The sequence below is a fragment of the Ascaphus truei genome, chromosome 8, assembly GCF_040206685.1.
Source record: "Ascaphus truei isolate aAscTru1 chromosome 8, aAscTru1.hap1, whole genome shotgun sequence".
NCBI classification, from domain to species: domain Eukaryota; kingdom Metazoa; phylum Chordata; class Amphibia; order Anura; family Ascaphidae; genus Ascaphus; species Ascaphus truei.
In genome coordinates, this window is record NC_134490.1 from 69484808 (window position 1) to 69500012 (window position 15205).

The following is a 15205-nucleotide window of genomic DNA, read 5'->3' on the forward strand; positions in this document are numbered from 1 at the left end:
CACACCATAACAGTTCTAGCCTAAAATCTTATTCCCTAGGAGTGTCTAGGGGGCAATTGGACCTCCGCTAATTCAGAGGTCCCAGGGCTTCCAGAAATCACACAGCAAAGTGAATGAAACACAGCGGATATACAGTAACAATCCCAGCCTAAACTCACTAGGAGGTAGCGTTGCCATCAACCGGGCTATGAGGGGACCCACCACTCCTACAACAAGGTACACCCCCACCCACTCCTACACAAGGTACACCCCCACCCATGCCTACACAAGGTACACCCCCACCCACGCCTACACAAGGTACACCCCCACCCACTCGTGGTAAACCCTGACTCACACAAGGAGTCAATGCCACTTCAACAATCAGCGTCCCTATCGATACTGCTACTTAAGCATTACTGGGGATAATGTGGCCCAAGCCACATGCCAGGGTCACAGAATTCCCAGTAAACACCCTAACCAAATTACACCACATACACTATATACCAACTTACTAAAGACTACGTGAGCTAATACCCAGTCACAACAATAGAGCTATTAAACAAGGGGTTTCATATTGAAAGGTACAGTACACAAAATAAAACATACAAATTAGCAACAGCAAATTAAAGGGGAGGGTAGTGGAAAGGTTCTTATAACTTACAAAGTACAGCTCAACCCCGTTTTTTTTTGCACACACACTGTACACACTCACTGCACACTGCATACACTTACAGCACACTGCACACACTCACAGCACACTGCACACACTCACAGCACACTGCACACATTCACAGCACACTGCACACACTCACAGCACACTGCACACACTCACAGCACACTGCACACACTCACAGCACACTGCACACACTCACAGCACACTGCACACACTCACAGCACACTGCACACACTCACAGCACACTGCACACACTCACAGCACACTGCACACACGCACAGCACACTGCACACACTCACAGCACACTGCACACTCTCACAGCACACTGCAGAGACACACTGTCTCTTTAAGGCAGCTTGCAATCGCAAGACGGAAGCAGAAGCAGGAGCAGAGACAGGGAGAAGAGCTGCCAGATGCCGGGTAAGTGCTGTGTGCTTTTGCCCCACTTTTCTGGGAATGCTGAGAGAGTTCTCAGCTTTCCCCCTCCGGCGGACACGGTACCACCACGAAAAAAAAAAATCTCACTGTCTGTCTCCCTCTATATCTCTCTCCCTCACTCTCTCCCTGTCTCTGTGTTCCTCCCTGTCTCCCTCCCTCCCTCCCTCTTCCTCCCTGTCTCCCTCCCTCCCTCTCTCTCTGTCTCTCTCTCTCTCTCTCTCCCTGTCTCCCTCTCTCCCTCCCTCTCTCTCTGTCTCTCTCTCTCTGTCTCTCTCTCTCTCTCTGTCTCTCTCTCCCCTCTCTCTCCCCCTCTCTCTCCCCGCTCTCTCTCTTCCTGTCTCTCTCTTCCTGTCTCTCCCCCCTCTCTATCTTCCTGTCTCTCCCCCCTCTCTCTCTTCCTGTCTCCCCCCCTCTCTCTCTTCCTGTCTCTCCCCCCTCTCTCTCTTCCTGTCTCTCCCCCCTCTCTCTTCCTGTCTCTCCCCCCTCTCTCTCTTCCTGTCTCCCCCCTCCCGGGTGACATGGCTTTAGGGAAGGTGACACAGAGCAGGACAGGGAACTGTCACCGGTTCTTTACATCACGCAGATGGAGACAGTGTTCAAAGTGTGATGCCACTAGGCAGGGAGTATGAAGTACTGTACTAATACCTTGTACCCCTGTAGAGGGAGAAAGGGGGTGGCCCGGTATTAAAGGGGTTGCACCCCATATGGCCATCCCCTGACCTCACCAGAGAGACAAGGGGTTAACTCGACTGCGGTCCAGGGATGAGGTTTGCACATTATTATACCTTGAAAATGTATGTTCCCCTGTTCCCATGTTTCATTATAAGCATGTAAATTAATGTTTTAAAGTGCATTTCTGTATCTCCAATTCTGGAGGTCGCAGAGAGTTCATATTTGGCCAATATGTGAAGTCACTGTAGGCATTAAAAACTGGCAAAGGTCGACCCACTGAGCCCACCAGAATGGAACTTAGATATGTGTAGATATTAAAGTATATGTATTTTATTTTGGATCTGTTCTGAAAATGCAGACGCCATTTGCTAGGCTAATAAGTCATGAAGAGCAGACGGCTGAGTAGCCTAAGCACGATGATCAAAAAGTAACTGCCCTGATAGTTTACCCAATGTCTAGAGATTCAGTATCAATCAACAAACTCTGCCAGTCTAATTGTTACCTGAGGGCGGAGAATCATTAAACTGGAGTGGTTTGTACGTGTTATGTCTACACCTACAGACAATGCAGATACTTCATTTAGTAAAACGGATCGTTGCCCCTGATTTAATTATGGGGCTACCCATAGAGTCCCAGTACACATGAGCTAATTAGCTGGAGGGCATGGGTAAGTCTGTGTCTCCACGTTAGGGATTGGATACAGATAATTAAGAATAGGGTTGCACAGGTATATAAACTGCCAACCCTACAGTTTTTAGTTGTGCTTCTGATTCCACCTGGAATGTCACCGGATTGCTGGAGAATTGCTAGCTGATACTTCTCCATCCCCCAAACCCTAAGTAAGTGTTACCTTCTTGTCTGTTAATTATACTATATTGCTGTGTTCAATACAAACAACAATATTACCCTTAACAAGCGCTAATCTACAATGTGCAATTGACTCACAATAGTGTGAATATAGCAATAGAATGGTGATGTGAACGTGATCACTCAGTATAAGTGAAACCACTTCTAAGTGGTATATAAGCTGCCAGAGAAACTAATAAACAGATTTTCCCAACCTGTGAAACAAATGCAAATACAAAATAAAAGTCCCGGCGCTACAAATGTCCCAGATACCGTGATCCAAATGGAAAGTCCCAGATGAAAAATTCTCAGATGGATGGTACAGGATATTTTCACAGAGTCCCAGGGAGTTGATAAGTCCCTTTAACGATGTCCGCAGTGATTAAGATAATATCTTGTGTGTTCGAGGGAGAGAATCTGTAACTGTGTCTCTGCTCTGTCTCGGTGTTTCACGGATCCCACGTGACCGGCAGCAGTGATCTCTTATTCCATGCAGCGACCAGCACTCACAGGGGACGTAAGTCAGGCATGTCATGCAGGAACAGAGGATTGACACAATGGTGTAATACGTTTACACTTTATTAAAAACTTTAAAACACAAATCACCCACACTTACAGTAAATGGGGGATGACGATATAACTCACGGATGCCGTCCGCAACATGTCTACAGCCTGATGCACACTAGGGAGCCTTCCTGAATGGCGTACTCTGAAACTCCTAGCCGATGACGTCAGCGACAGGGCGGTGCAGGTGCGCTCTCACAGCATCGGAACGACTATGGTGGCTGGACTGGCTCAAACACTAGGCTCCTCCTCCCTACGCGTTTCGTGACTCTGCGTCACTTCCTCACCGAGACAGAGCAGAGACACAGTTACAGATTCTCTCCCTCGAACACACAAGATATTATCTTAATCACTGCGGACATCGTTAAAGGGACTTATCAACTCCCTGGGACTCTGTGAAAATATCCTGTACCATCCATCTGAGAATTTTTCATCTGGGACTTTCCATTTGGATCACGGTATCTGGGACATTTGTAGCGCCGGTACTTTTATTTTGTATTTGCATATTGCTGTGTTCACCTTATTTAAGGAATAAATTATATTTTATTATATCTAAGCCTCGTTCAGTTCAACCCAGATATTTGGTGTTCATTATATCTTGTCATAAGCTACCGTGACATACACACAGCTAGAGTACCAATACCTTGTATACGCAGCTAGAGTACCAATAGAGTGTGTGTGTGTGTGTTTTCCAGGCAATTACAGCAGTGGAACAGGCACGTGAAGCAGCAGCTTCAGGAGGAGGACAGAGTGAGCACTCAGGGAGCAGCATGGCCCCGCAATGGAGGACAGGCACAGGACCAGGGCTGCCACCTTCGACTGACGGCCAACATGGAGATTTTTATTATTTTTTACATGACACTGTGTTGCCGTGACGCCGCGCAGACATATTGACAGTTGTCACCCTGCTGTTGGAGGGACAGATATGAAATATGGCGGCCTTTCTGACACAAAGGGACAGAAGAGAGAGACTGTGGGTTTTTATTTTAGTGTCACCATGCAGTGGGAGGGACAGATGTGAGGGGCTGTGTGCCCTGTCTGTGTCCCCCTGCAGTGGGAGGGACAGATGTGAGGGGCTGTGTGTCCTGTCTGTGTCCCCCTGCAGTGGGAGGGACAGATGTGAGGGGCTGTGTGTCCTGTCTGTGTCCCCCTGCAGTGGGAGGGACAGATGTGAGGGGCTGTGTGCCCTGTCTGTGTCCCCCTGCAGTGGGAGGGACAGATGTGAGGGGCTGTGTGTCCTGTCTGTGTCTCACTGCAGTGGGAGGGACAGATGTGAGGGGCTGTGTGCCCTGTCTGTGTCCCCCTGCAGTGGGAGGGACAGATGTGAGGGGCTGTGTGTCCGGTCTGTGTCCCCCTGCAGTGGGAGGGACAGGTGTGAGGGGCTGTGTGCCCTGTCTGTGTCTCCCTGCAGTGGGAGGGACAGGTGTGAGGGGCTGTGTGCCCTGTCTGTGTCCCCCTGCAGTGGGAGGGACAGGTGTGAGGGGCTGTGTGTCCGGTCTGTGTCCCCCTGCAGTGGGAGGGACAGATGTGAGGGGCTGTGTGCCCTGTCTGTGTCCCCCTGCAGTGGGAGGGACAGGTGTGAGGGGCTGTGTGTCCGGTCTGTGTCCCCCTGCAGTGGGAGGGACAGATGTGAGGGGCTGTGTGCCCTGTCTGTGTCCCCCTGCAGTGGGAGGGACAGATGTGAGGGGCTGTGTGCCCTGTCTGTGTCCCCCTGCAGTGGGAGGGACAGATGTGAGGGGCTGTGTGCCCTGTCTGTGTATCCCTGCAGTGGGAGGGACAGATGTGAGGGGCTGTGTGCCCTGTCTGTGTATCCCTGCAGTGGGAGGGACAGATGTGAGGGGCTGTGTGTCCGGTCTGTGTCCCCCTGCAGTGGGAGGGACAGATGTGAGGGGCTGTGTGCCCTGTCTGTGTCCCCCTGCAGTGGGAGGGACAGATGTGAGGGGCTGTGTGCCCTGTCTGTGTCCCCCTGCAGTGGGAGGGACAGATGTGAGGGGCTGTGTGCCCTGTCTGTGTATCCCTGCAGTGGGAGGGACAGATGTGAGGGGCTGTGTGTCCAGTCTGTGTCCCCCTGCAGTGGGAGGGACAGATGTGAGGGGCTGTGTGCCCTGTCTGTGACTCACGAACTGTATATGAACCGCCTCTTCAGATCTAGTATCAGCATACTTTTTTCTATAGGTGTGCCGGTTTTTTGATAATAGAATTCCTGCCAACAGGACAGGTTTTCAAGTCTGAAGTTACTTTGTGGCGAGCCTTTGCAGTTTTCTGTAGCCCACACCTTCTTCAGATCTAGTATCAGCATACTTTTTTCTATAGGTGTGCTGGTTTTTGATAATAGAATTCCTGCCAACAGGACAGGTTCTCAAGTCTGAAGTTATTTTGTGGCGAGACTTTGCAGTTTTCTGTAGCCCACACCTAGGTGGTGTATTGTCCCCACTATCTTCCATACACCTATTTAGGAAGATCTTTTCTTGGTTTGTTTTAAGGGACTGGCCGTGGACTACCTCTACCATTTCCCTCTTTACAATATGTTCTTACTATTTGGTGATTAAAAGGTTTTTAATGTTATCAACCATATCGCTCTGACTTACCTTTCTGAGTGCATTCAAGGAGGAACTTGTCTGTCTGTTTATGTTGTTATTATAGTTTATCCTCTATTGCACCAGTTTGTGTGTTATTTGATTTCATATACTATCCTCATTTTGCTGACGCGGGAGCTTCCCCTTCCCCTGTCCCCTTCCCTTCCCCCACCCCCAGATTAGGGCTGTGTGCCCTGTCTGTGTCACCCTGCAGTGGGAGGGACAGATGTGAGGGGCTGTGTGCCCTGTCTGTGTCTCCCTGCAGTGGGAGGGACAGATGTGAGGGGCTGTGTGCCCTGTCTGTGTCCCCCTGCAGTGGGAGGGACAGATGTGAGGGGCTGTGTGCCCTGTCTGTGTCTCCCTGCAGTGGGAGGGACAGATGTGAGGGGCTGTGTGCCCTGTCTGTGTCACCCTGCTGTGGGAGGGACAGATGTGAGGGGCTGTGTGTCCTGTGTCCCCCTGCAGTGGGAGGGACAGATGTGAGGGGCTGTGTGCCCTGTCTGTGTCCCCCTGCAGTGGGAGGGACAGATGTGAGTGGCTGTGTGCCCTGTCTGTGTCCCCCTGCAGTGGGAGGGACAGATGTGAGGGGCTGTGTGCCCTGTCTGTGTCTCCCTGCAGTGGGAGGGACAGATGTGAGGGGCTGTGTGCCCTGTCTGTGTCCCCCTGCAGTGGGAGGGACAGATGTGAGGGGCTGTGTGCCCTGTCTGTGTCTCCCTGCAGTGGGAGGGACAGATGTGAGGGGCTGTGTGCCCTGTCTGTGTCACCCTGCTGTGGGAGGGACAGATGTGAGGGGCTGTGTGTCCTGTGTCCCCCTGCAGTGGGAGGGACAGATGTGAGGGGCTGTGTGCCCTGTCTGTGTCCCCCTGCAGTGGGAGGGACAGATGTGAGTGGCTGTGTGCCCTGTCTGTGTCCCCCTGCAGTGGGAGGGACAGATGTGAGGGGCTGTGTGCCCTGTCTGTGTCTCCCTGCAGTGGGAGGGACAGATGTGAGGGGCTGTGTGCCCTGTCTGTGTCCCCCTGCAGTGGGAGGGACAGATGTGAGGGGCTGTGTGTCCGGTCTGTGTCCCCCTGCAGTGGGAGGGACAGGTGTGAGGGGCTGTGTGCCCTGTCTGTGTCTCCCTGCAGTGGGAGGGACAGATGTGAGGGGCTGTGTGCCCTGTCTGTGTCCCCCTGCAGTGGGAGGGACAGATGTGAGGGGCTGTGTGCCCTGTCTGTGTATCCCTGCAGTGGGAGGGACAGATGTGAGGGGCTGTGTGTCCGGTCTGTGTCCCCCTGCAGTGGGAGGGACAGATGTGAGGGGCTGTGTGCCCTGTCTGTGTCCCCCTGCAGTGGGAGGGACAGATGTGAGGGGCTGTGTGCCCTGTCTGTGTCCCCCTGCAGTGGGAGGGACAGATGTGAGGGGCTGTGTGCCCTGTCTGTGTATCCCTGCAGTGGGAGGGACAGATGTGAGGGGCTGTGTGTCCGGTCTGTGTCCCCCTGCAGTGGGAGGGACAGATGTGAGGGGCTGTGTGCCCTGTCTGTGACTCACGAACTGTATATGAACCGCCTCTTCAGATCTAGTATCAGCATACTTTTTTCTATAGGTGTGCCGGTTTTTTGATAATAGAATTCCTGCCAACAGGACAGGTTTTCAAGTCTGAAGTTACTTTGTGGCGAGCCTTTGCAGTTTTCTGTAGCCCACACCTTCTTCAGATCTAGTATCAGCATACTTTTTTCTATAGGTGTGCTGGTTTTTGATAATAGAATTCCTGCCAACAGGACAGGTTCTCAAGTCTGAAGTTATTTTGTGGCGAGACTTTGCAGTTTTCTGTAGCCCACACCTAGGTGGTGTATTGTCCCCACTATCTTCCATACACCTATTTAGGAAGATCTTTTCTTGGTTTGTTTTAAGGGACTGGCCGTGGACTACCTCTACCATTTCCCTCTTTACAATATGTTCTTACTATTTGGTGATTAAAAGGTTTTTAATGTTATCAACCATATCGCTCTGACTTACCTTTCTGAGTGCATTCAAGGAGGAACTTGTCTGTCTGTTTATGTTGTTATTATAGTTTATCCTCTATTGCACCAGTTTGTGTGTTATTTGATTTCATATACTATCCTCATTTTGCTGACGCGGGAGCTTCCCCTTCCCCTGTCCCCTTCCCTTCCCCCACCCCCAGATTAGGGCTGTGTGCCCTGTCTGTGTCACCCTGCAGTGGGAGGGACAGATGTGAGGGGCTGTGGGTCCTGTCTGTGTCCCCCTGCAGTGGGAGGGACAGATGTGAGGGGCTGTGTGTCCGGTCTGTGTCCCCCTGCAGTGGGAGGGACAGATGTGAGGGGCTGTGTGCCCTGTCTGTGTCCCCCTGCAGTGGGAGGGACAGATGTGAGTGGCTGTGTGCCCTGTCTGTGTCACCCTGCTGTGGGAGGGACAGATGTGAGGGGCTGTGTGCCCTGTCTGTGTCCCCCTGCAGTGGGAGGGACAGATGTGAGGGGCTGTGTGTCCGGTCTGTGTCCCCCTGCAGTGGGAGGGACAGATGTGAGGGGCTGTGTGCCCTGTCTGTGTCTCCCTGCAGTGGGAGGGACAGATGTGAGGGGCTGTGTGCCCTGTCTGTGTCCCCCTGCAGTGGGAGGGACAGATGTGAGGGGCTGTGTGCCCTGTCTGTGTCTCCCTGCAGTGGGAGGGACAGATGTGAGGGGCTGTGTGCCCTGTCTGTGTCTCCCTGCAGTGGGAGGGACAGATGTGAGGGGCTGTGTGCCCTGTCTGTGTCCCCCTGCAGTGGGAGGGACAGATGTGAGGGGCTGTGTGCCCTGTCTGTGTCTCCCTGCAGTGGGAGGGACAGATGTGAGGGGCTGTGTGCCCAGCCTGTGTCTCCCTGCAGTGGGAGGGACAGATGTGAGGGGCTGTGTGCCCTGTCTGTGTCTCCCTGCAGTGGGAGGGACAGATGTGAGGGGCTGTGTGCCCTGTCTGTGTCACCCTGCTGTGGGAGGGACAGATGTGAGGGGCTGTGTGCCCTGTCTGTGTCTCCCTGCAGTGGGAGGGACAGATGTGAGGGGCTGTGTGCCCTGTCTGTGTCCCCCTGCAGTGGGAGGGACAGATGTGAGGGGCTGTGTGCCCTGTCTGTGTCTCCCTGCAGTGGGAGGGACAGATGTGAGGGGCTGTGTGCCCTGTCTGTGTCACCCTGCTGTGGGAGGGACAGATGTGAGGGGCTGTGTGCCCTGTCTGTGTCTCCCTGCAGTGGGAGGGACAGATGTGAGGGGCTGTGTGCCCTGTCTGTGTCCCCCTGCAGTGGGAGGGACAGATGTGAGGGGCTGTGTGTCCGGTCTGTGTCCCCCTGCAGTGGGAGGGACAGATGTGAGGGGCTGTGTGCCCTGTCTGTGTCGCCCTGCAGTGGGAGGGACAGATGTGAGGGGCTGTGTGCCCTGTCTGTGTCCCCCTGCAGTGGGAGGGACAGATGTGAGGGGCTGTGTGTCCTGTCTGTGTCCCCCTGCAGTGGGAGGGACAGATGTGAGGGGCTGTGTGCCCTGTCTGTGTCCCCCTGCAGTGGGAGGGACAGATGTGAGGGGCTGTGTGCCCTGTCTGTGTCTCCCTGCAGTGGGAGGGACAGATGTAAGGGGCTGTGTGCCCTGTCTGTGTCCCCCTGCAGTGGGAGGGACAGATGTAAGGGGCTGTGTGTCACCCCACATGTCTGTCTGTGATGTCTCTCCCACTTACACAGCCTCTGTCTCTCTCCACAACTGCACTGATTGAGATTGGCCATCTCTTGTCATGTGGTCTCTCTTGTCTGCAGGGTCTTCTGGGAGTTGTAGTCCTGCTTCTCTTCCTTTACAATTTTATTTACAGACATGTGAACTACAAGTCCCAGACTCCCGTGTAAAAATGACATCATAATGATTCAACCAATCAATGCAGAGCTGTGGTAACCACAACTCTCCCCCACCCACACAAGACTGCAGCAAGTTATTGTGTTTTCTGATCTGCTGAAAGCCGAAAACGGGGCAAAATAGGCTTTTAGATAGAAAAGACGGGACGGTCTGTAAATAGTGAAAAAACGGGACGTATGGTCAGCCTACCTAGTAGCCAATGTATGATACTACGTTACCAGCCATGAGAATGCACTGTATGTGTCTCACGATCCAACCCTCCTAGCGGATTCTTGTAGATGTAGCTTGTTGAGAAAATGCAGGGAGCTCAGGGACCATGGAATATGCAAAGAATGAAACACAAATACATAGTGCAATACTGTGTGATAAAGTGATGGAATAAATGAATGAAACACCTAATGAGTGCACACTCACACTTTGACAATCGTTAGTAGGCAGTTTACCCTTCCAAGGTAATCTCTGAGTGCAGGTAGAAGACTTGATGATGATGTCATCAGTCCTAATCGTGTGTCAGCTCCCAGGTGACATGCAAATGTATACACAAGAAGAGGCAGACTAAGTGTAGGGAGTAAAACAATTTAGTGGGTACATTCAAAAATTAAAATGGCCACTCACATTTGACCCCCATACACAGTTCTTTGTACGAAGTCCGCCCTTGTGGATACCGGTGTTCTGAAGCTTCTCAAGTGGACGCTGCTCACTTCAGCAGCTGGTGCGCATGCAGCTGCCAGTGGGAGCTCTCTGCTCACGCGTCCTTCGTTGGGGGTGTCGGCGCTTCGAGAGACGTCACAGGATGTGACGTCACTGACCGGGTCCGTCTGGGCTGGGGGTGTACGGCAACTCTACGCGTTTCGCAAAGGACTCCTGACGAAGCAAAACCCTTTGCGAAACGCGTAGAGCACTATTACTGGCTGTATCATCCCCGACAACAGGTTATACACATACCCCCACAACGGAGCTTTGAAGACAGGTTTACATCATCTTTATCATTACTTGCCTCACATTTATGGGTCTCTCCCATCTAACTAATTACAGCCTCATTCACATGCTGTTTATGCCCATCACTTGGTAGCACTGGTTCAAGGAACGTTGTTCTATTCTTCTCTGTGACATTATATAACTGGTAGCTTGAGTATTCATGGACATTTTTCGAGATTTATGGAAACCAATTATTTATTTGGGGGCTATAGCACATATTTATACACACTGTGTATGCAATACATACAGTACACACTATTTTTTTTATCAATTGGTGACAATTGTGAGTTTTTTTATATAATGGAACCAACCAAGGAAAACATTGGATCAAGAATTCCAAAAACATACCTATGTACACAAACATTGCAAGATGTAGACAAAAAGCCTTACATGTTTTTGAAGGTACTGAGCAGGCACCATGTGAGGACAATATGGATTTGTCCATGTACTTCTCCAAATTAGAAAAAGCTTTGTTCCTTGATGTAAGACTCTGGTGGGATATTACCACCCTCAAAAATTATCTTAAAATGAAGAGGATACCCAAAGGATTGCGTGTCAAGAAAATACCATCTTTTGGCTTCCAATCAAAAGAATTTGAGGACAATTGGGTGAAGATACTGGATGACTGCTCAGCAAAATTGGCAGGCAGTGAGAGTTTTTCCATTGCGGAGATGTGCCATATCCTGCATTTTACCATTTGCTAGAGTAGGAGCGTCTTGCTTTTTCCAAGACGCCACTATGCAAGATCTCGTGGCCGAAATAATGTGTGATCATTTTAGCAGGAGCTTTTGGGATGTCTGAAACTGGTCTGCCAAAAGGGCCATCCAAGGATCAGGTCTCAGATTGACCCTTAACATCCTATTTATGATTTAGAAGATCTTCCAGATAGGGGCCAGCACCGGGCACCCCAACAAGTGTTTGTCATTGAACAATTCTGGTCACATCCTCTGAAGCATATCGGTGAGTGGAAATTATATATGGCATGGAGCCTGACCGGGGTCATATTCCATCGAAATAATAATTTATATGAGTTCTCCTTAACCACAGTGCATATCAAGCTCTTTATCACAGATTTCCAAATGTTCACCCAATCCTAATCGTCCTGTACCTCACATAGCTCTTCTACCCATACCATCATGTAGGCACAGTTACTGTGACCCAGAGCTGATCAGCATTTGATATAAGGCGGATATCATGCCCTTCACCATATATCGATCACTAAATAGGCACTCAAAGTATATAGATGAGGGGGATACCCTGGCATTACGATATTGTGTGACAAAATGTTTTAACTGTAAGTAGCGGAATATTTCTGAGGGAGGTGAATGTCTCTTCTCTTGTAATTCCAGGAATTGTGTTTTCCCAGTTTCTGAAAACTTATCTCCAACTCTATTGATACCGGCAGTCTTCCAAACCTGGAAGGCTCCCGCTGCTCTCCTGGGTCAAAGTCCGGGTTATCAAAGAGTGGGATCATAGTGGAACACTCCCATGTGAGTTTCAATTTGTATTTCAGACAGTCCAACAGTGTCAATGAGTGTCTGATCACTGGATGGGATAGAGTACCCAACAGTCTATTTGTTTTGGCTAGCCAGAGGAGAGACTCAATGTTAGCTGGGTTGGATTCGACCTGTTTCATAATAGTATATGACTAATTTGGGAAGCTTGGTAATATCTCAGAAGGTTTGGGTGAGGTAGCCCACCATATTCTGTAGATCTGTAGAGGACGACCTAGTGATATTAATTCCAAGGTAGGGAATGTAATGAGATTTACATGTGAAATCAAACTCGAGTTTTAGGAGTTTGATCGTGTCTTTTGGAAAGTTGACAGCTAGAGACAGTGACTTGGTGCGGTTTATTTTAAAGCCTGATATGGCTCCATAGCTCTCGAGAGTTTGGTAGAGGTTTGGGAGAGAGGTTAAAGGGTGCGAGAAGGTCAGAAACACGCCATCAGCGAATAGAGATATTTTATAATCTTTTCCTATGATCACCCCGGAGATGTTGGGGTTTGATCTGATGGTGGCTGTTAGAGGGTACCCCATTTAAAAGAAAAAAAAAAGTCAATTCTTAATTACTATCATTTTACCAGCAGTCTATTACTGTGTGGTGTGCACCGCATTTAGGATTTCTCTTTTGGTGTACTTCTTTAGTATACTTGTACTGCATGTTGAATGTACAAAGACACTGGGTGGTAACTTGGTCCCAAGCTCTGATATAATTTATACACCCAATTATAAAATGATGCAGAATAATATGTTAGTGTGAGATTTGTACAGATGTCCAAAAAAGATGTTTCCAGGATCATGGTTTATCATGAATGAGGAAAATGGAACATTATGTCCGTACAAGGTTAGAAAAGAATGTTCTTAATAAGTATGCAGGAGGCTGAACCTTCCTAATCACTAACCTTGCTGCGCCCACTGCCATGTGATGACAGATCAACTTCTCAAAGACAAATGGTCTATTATTTCTCTACATCCAAAATCAAAGGCGTGTGTGTGTGTGTGTGTGTGTGTGTGTGTGTGTGTGTGTGTGTATCCTGTAACAATAGAATTAATAGAACTTGAGCAAAAACACAAAACCGTGAGCATTCTCAGCAGCAATACCATCAGCATGTGGCAGTGAGTGTGAAAGCTCCTTGCTCTGTGGGGTTGGTTTTTCATCATTGGGTGACTTAGGATGTTATCCACCTCAGCAATGCCTTGGGATTGAATACATTTTACTAAATACATTGCATCAAACTTGTGTAAAAATGTTTTAGGGCATTCTGTGGTGTATCTCACTATCACTCCCACAAGCTAATAGGAAATAGCCTGCCCACACCATTCTTACCAATAGTGTACAGTATCATAAGAAAGATTGGCTTTAGACTAAGTGTCAATTTTTGATACATATTACCATATATTTTTACCACAGCTAGTAATTGGAGGTTTAATTGATGCAAAATCTTGCAATTACTGTAAGACAGGGGCGCGCAAACTTTTTTTGCTGCCCCCCCCCTCTGCCTGTTCTGCTCCGGTGGTGCGCCAACCCTTCCCTTACCTCGCGCCCCCCCATAAAACTCTCGCGCCCCCCATGTTGCGCACCACTGCTGGATAAATAGGGCCCTATTCTCGTAGCTTCAAAGTGTGACAAACCGCTTCTAAAGTGCACCTTCGAGGTGTATTGGCGCGCTTTGCTATTCTGTAAGCTTTTCTCGCATGTCCAATTCGTGTCTAAAAGGCTTTTTTAGAAGCGGTTTCACTCTGGCTCTGCCAATCCGATTGGTTTGTCCAATATTTGTTTACAAACTGCAATTCTCATGGCTCCGTTATGCAAACCGCTTCTGCAAACTCTCTTTTTTTCATGCCACTTCAGGGGTGGCGAGATTGGTCTTGCGAGTTACATCCAGAACCTGAAATGTGGGTTTGACTGAGAGGGCAAAACCCATACGTCAGACTGAGGATGGAGTTCGCACCACCTCAGGTCATTCCACTTCTAAAGCACGTGCAACCCGTGTGCATTGGCTGTTAGACCGTGTGGTTTATTACTTTTTATAGAAGCAGTTTAGAATAAACTACTTGCAATAGAGAATAGGGTTTTTTTCTCGCATTTCATTCCGCTACTTCTGACCTGACAACTACGAGAATTGGCCCCATAGTGTCTCAAATCTTTGTTTCTAGTAACTCCTCCTAAATTGCTCCTTATAGCTACCCTTACAGGAGTGGAGCAAACTCAACTTGAACTTCACACTTATATATTATTTCTAAATGAGTCTACAGTATCCAAACAGAGAAAAAAGAAACATTCTTCTGCTCCGGGCCCTATGTTAGATTCGGGCTGTGCTTCTTTTAACACCAATGAATAAAGAAAACGAGGACTATTGGAGTGATATTGCTTGCAGCTATTTTATTTTCCCTAAATAATTTTGAATGTTCTTTTCCCAACAGGAATTGATCAGGGACCCATTTCAGTTTGCAGACGAGATGAAAGATAAAGTTCACACTCCCAACACTGGCAGCTGCGGTGGACCAACAGGCTGCTGCTAGGAATGCTGGGTAATGCAGAGGTGTAGGTGCACAAAGCGGGGTCAGGAGAACACATTTCTACTCTTATTCGTCATAATATGTTACAAACAAAGATCAGAAGGAAACATTTTCACTTGATTTGCCATAATAAGGAAAAATATGAACTAAATGAAACTATCACTAATGCCCTTGATTTTATTTGTAGAATATGATTATCACTGTAATTTGTTTATTAATTCAATAAATGACCCGAGGAATTGCACTGTGTGTCTGTTTCAGTTTCTCTCCTCCTTGGCTGGGTAGGTCCTTCCAGCATCAATAAGGTGAAGATACATTTGTTTTCCCTTAATCTACAGGGAATTTGTGGGATCTTTATTAGTCATTAATGCCAATCTCTGTGAGTACCACCCGAGACTACAAATGTTTACAATCCGAGCTCAATGCAGCGATCATGCCCGTGTTGCCGGTTTACTTCCTGGATTTTCAAAGATGGTACCCACAGTCATCCAATAGAAAGCTGCAACATCATCCGTTGCAGCTTCCTATTGGCTTGCGGTTTAGCACCAGCTAGTTTAACCCTCTCCCCATAGCTAAAATGAGTGTGCTTCAGCT

General features: G+C 49.1%; 1 protein-coding gene across 3 annotated transcripts in view; it reads left to right on the plus strand.

Moving 5' to 3' along the window:
* BORCS7 (BLOC-1 related complex subunit 7) overlaps positions 1-14842 on the plus strand; it is a 56013-nt gene extending 41171 nt beyond the window's left edge. Inside the window, exon 14 of one of the 3 annotated variants that reach the window (XM_075612509.1) lies at positions 3868-4385. In XM_075612509.1, the coding sequence (XP_075468624.1) occupies positions 3868-4047 (180 nt within the window). In that variant the 3' untranslated portion in view covers positions 4048-4385. Of the gene's footprint in view, positions 1-3867; positions 4406-14515 lie in introns of those variants that run through there. The other 2 variants (XM_075612507.1, XM_075612506.1) reach the window with 2 other exon arrangements.
* Positions 14843-15205: the final 363 nt, after the last annotated feature.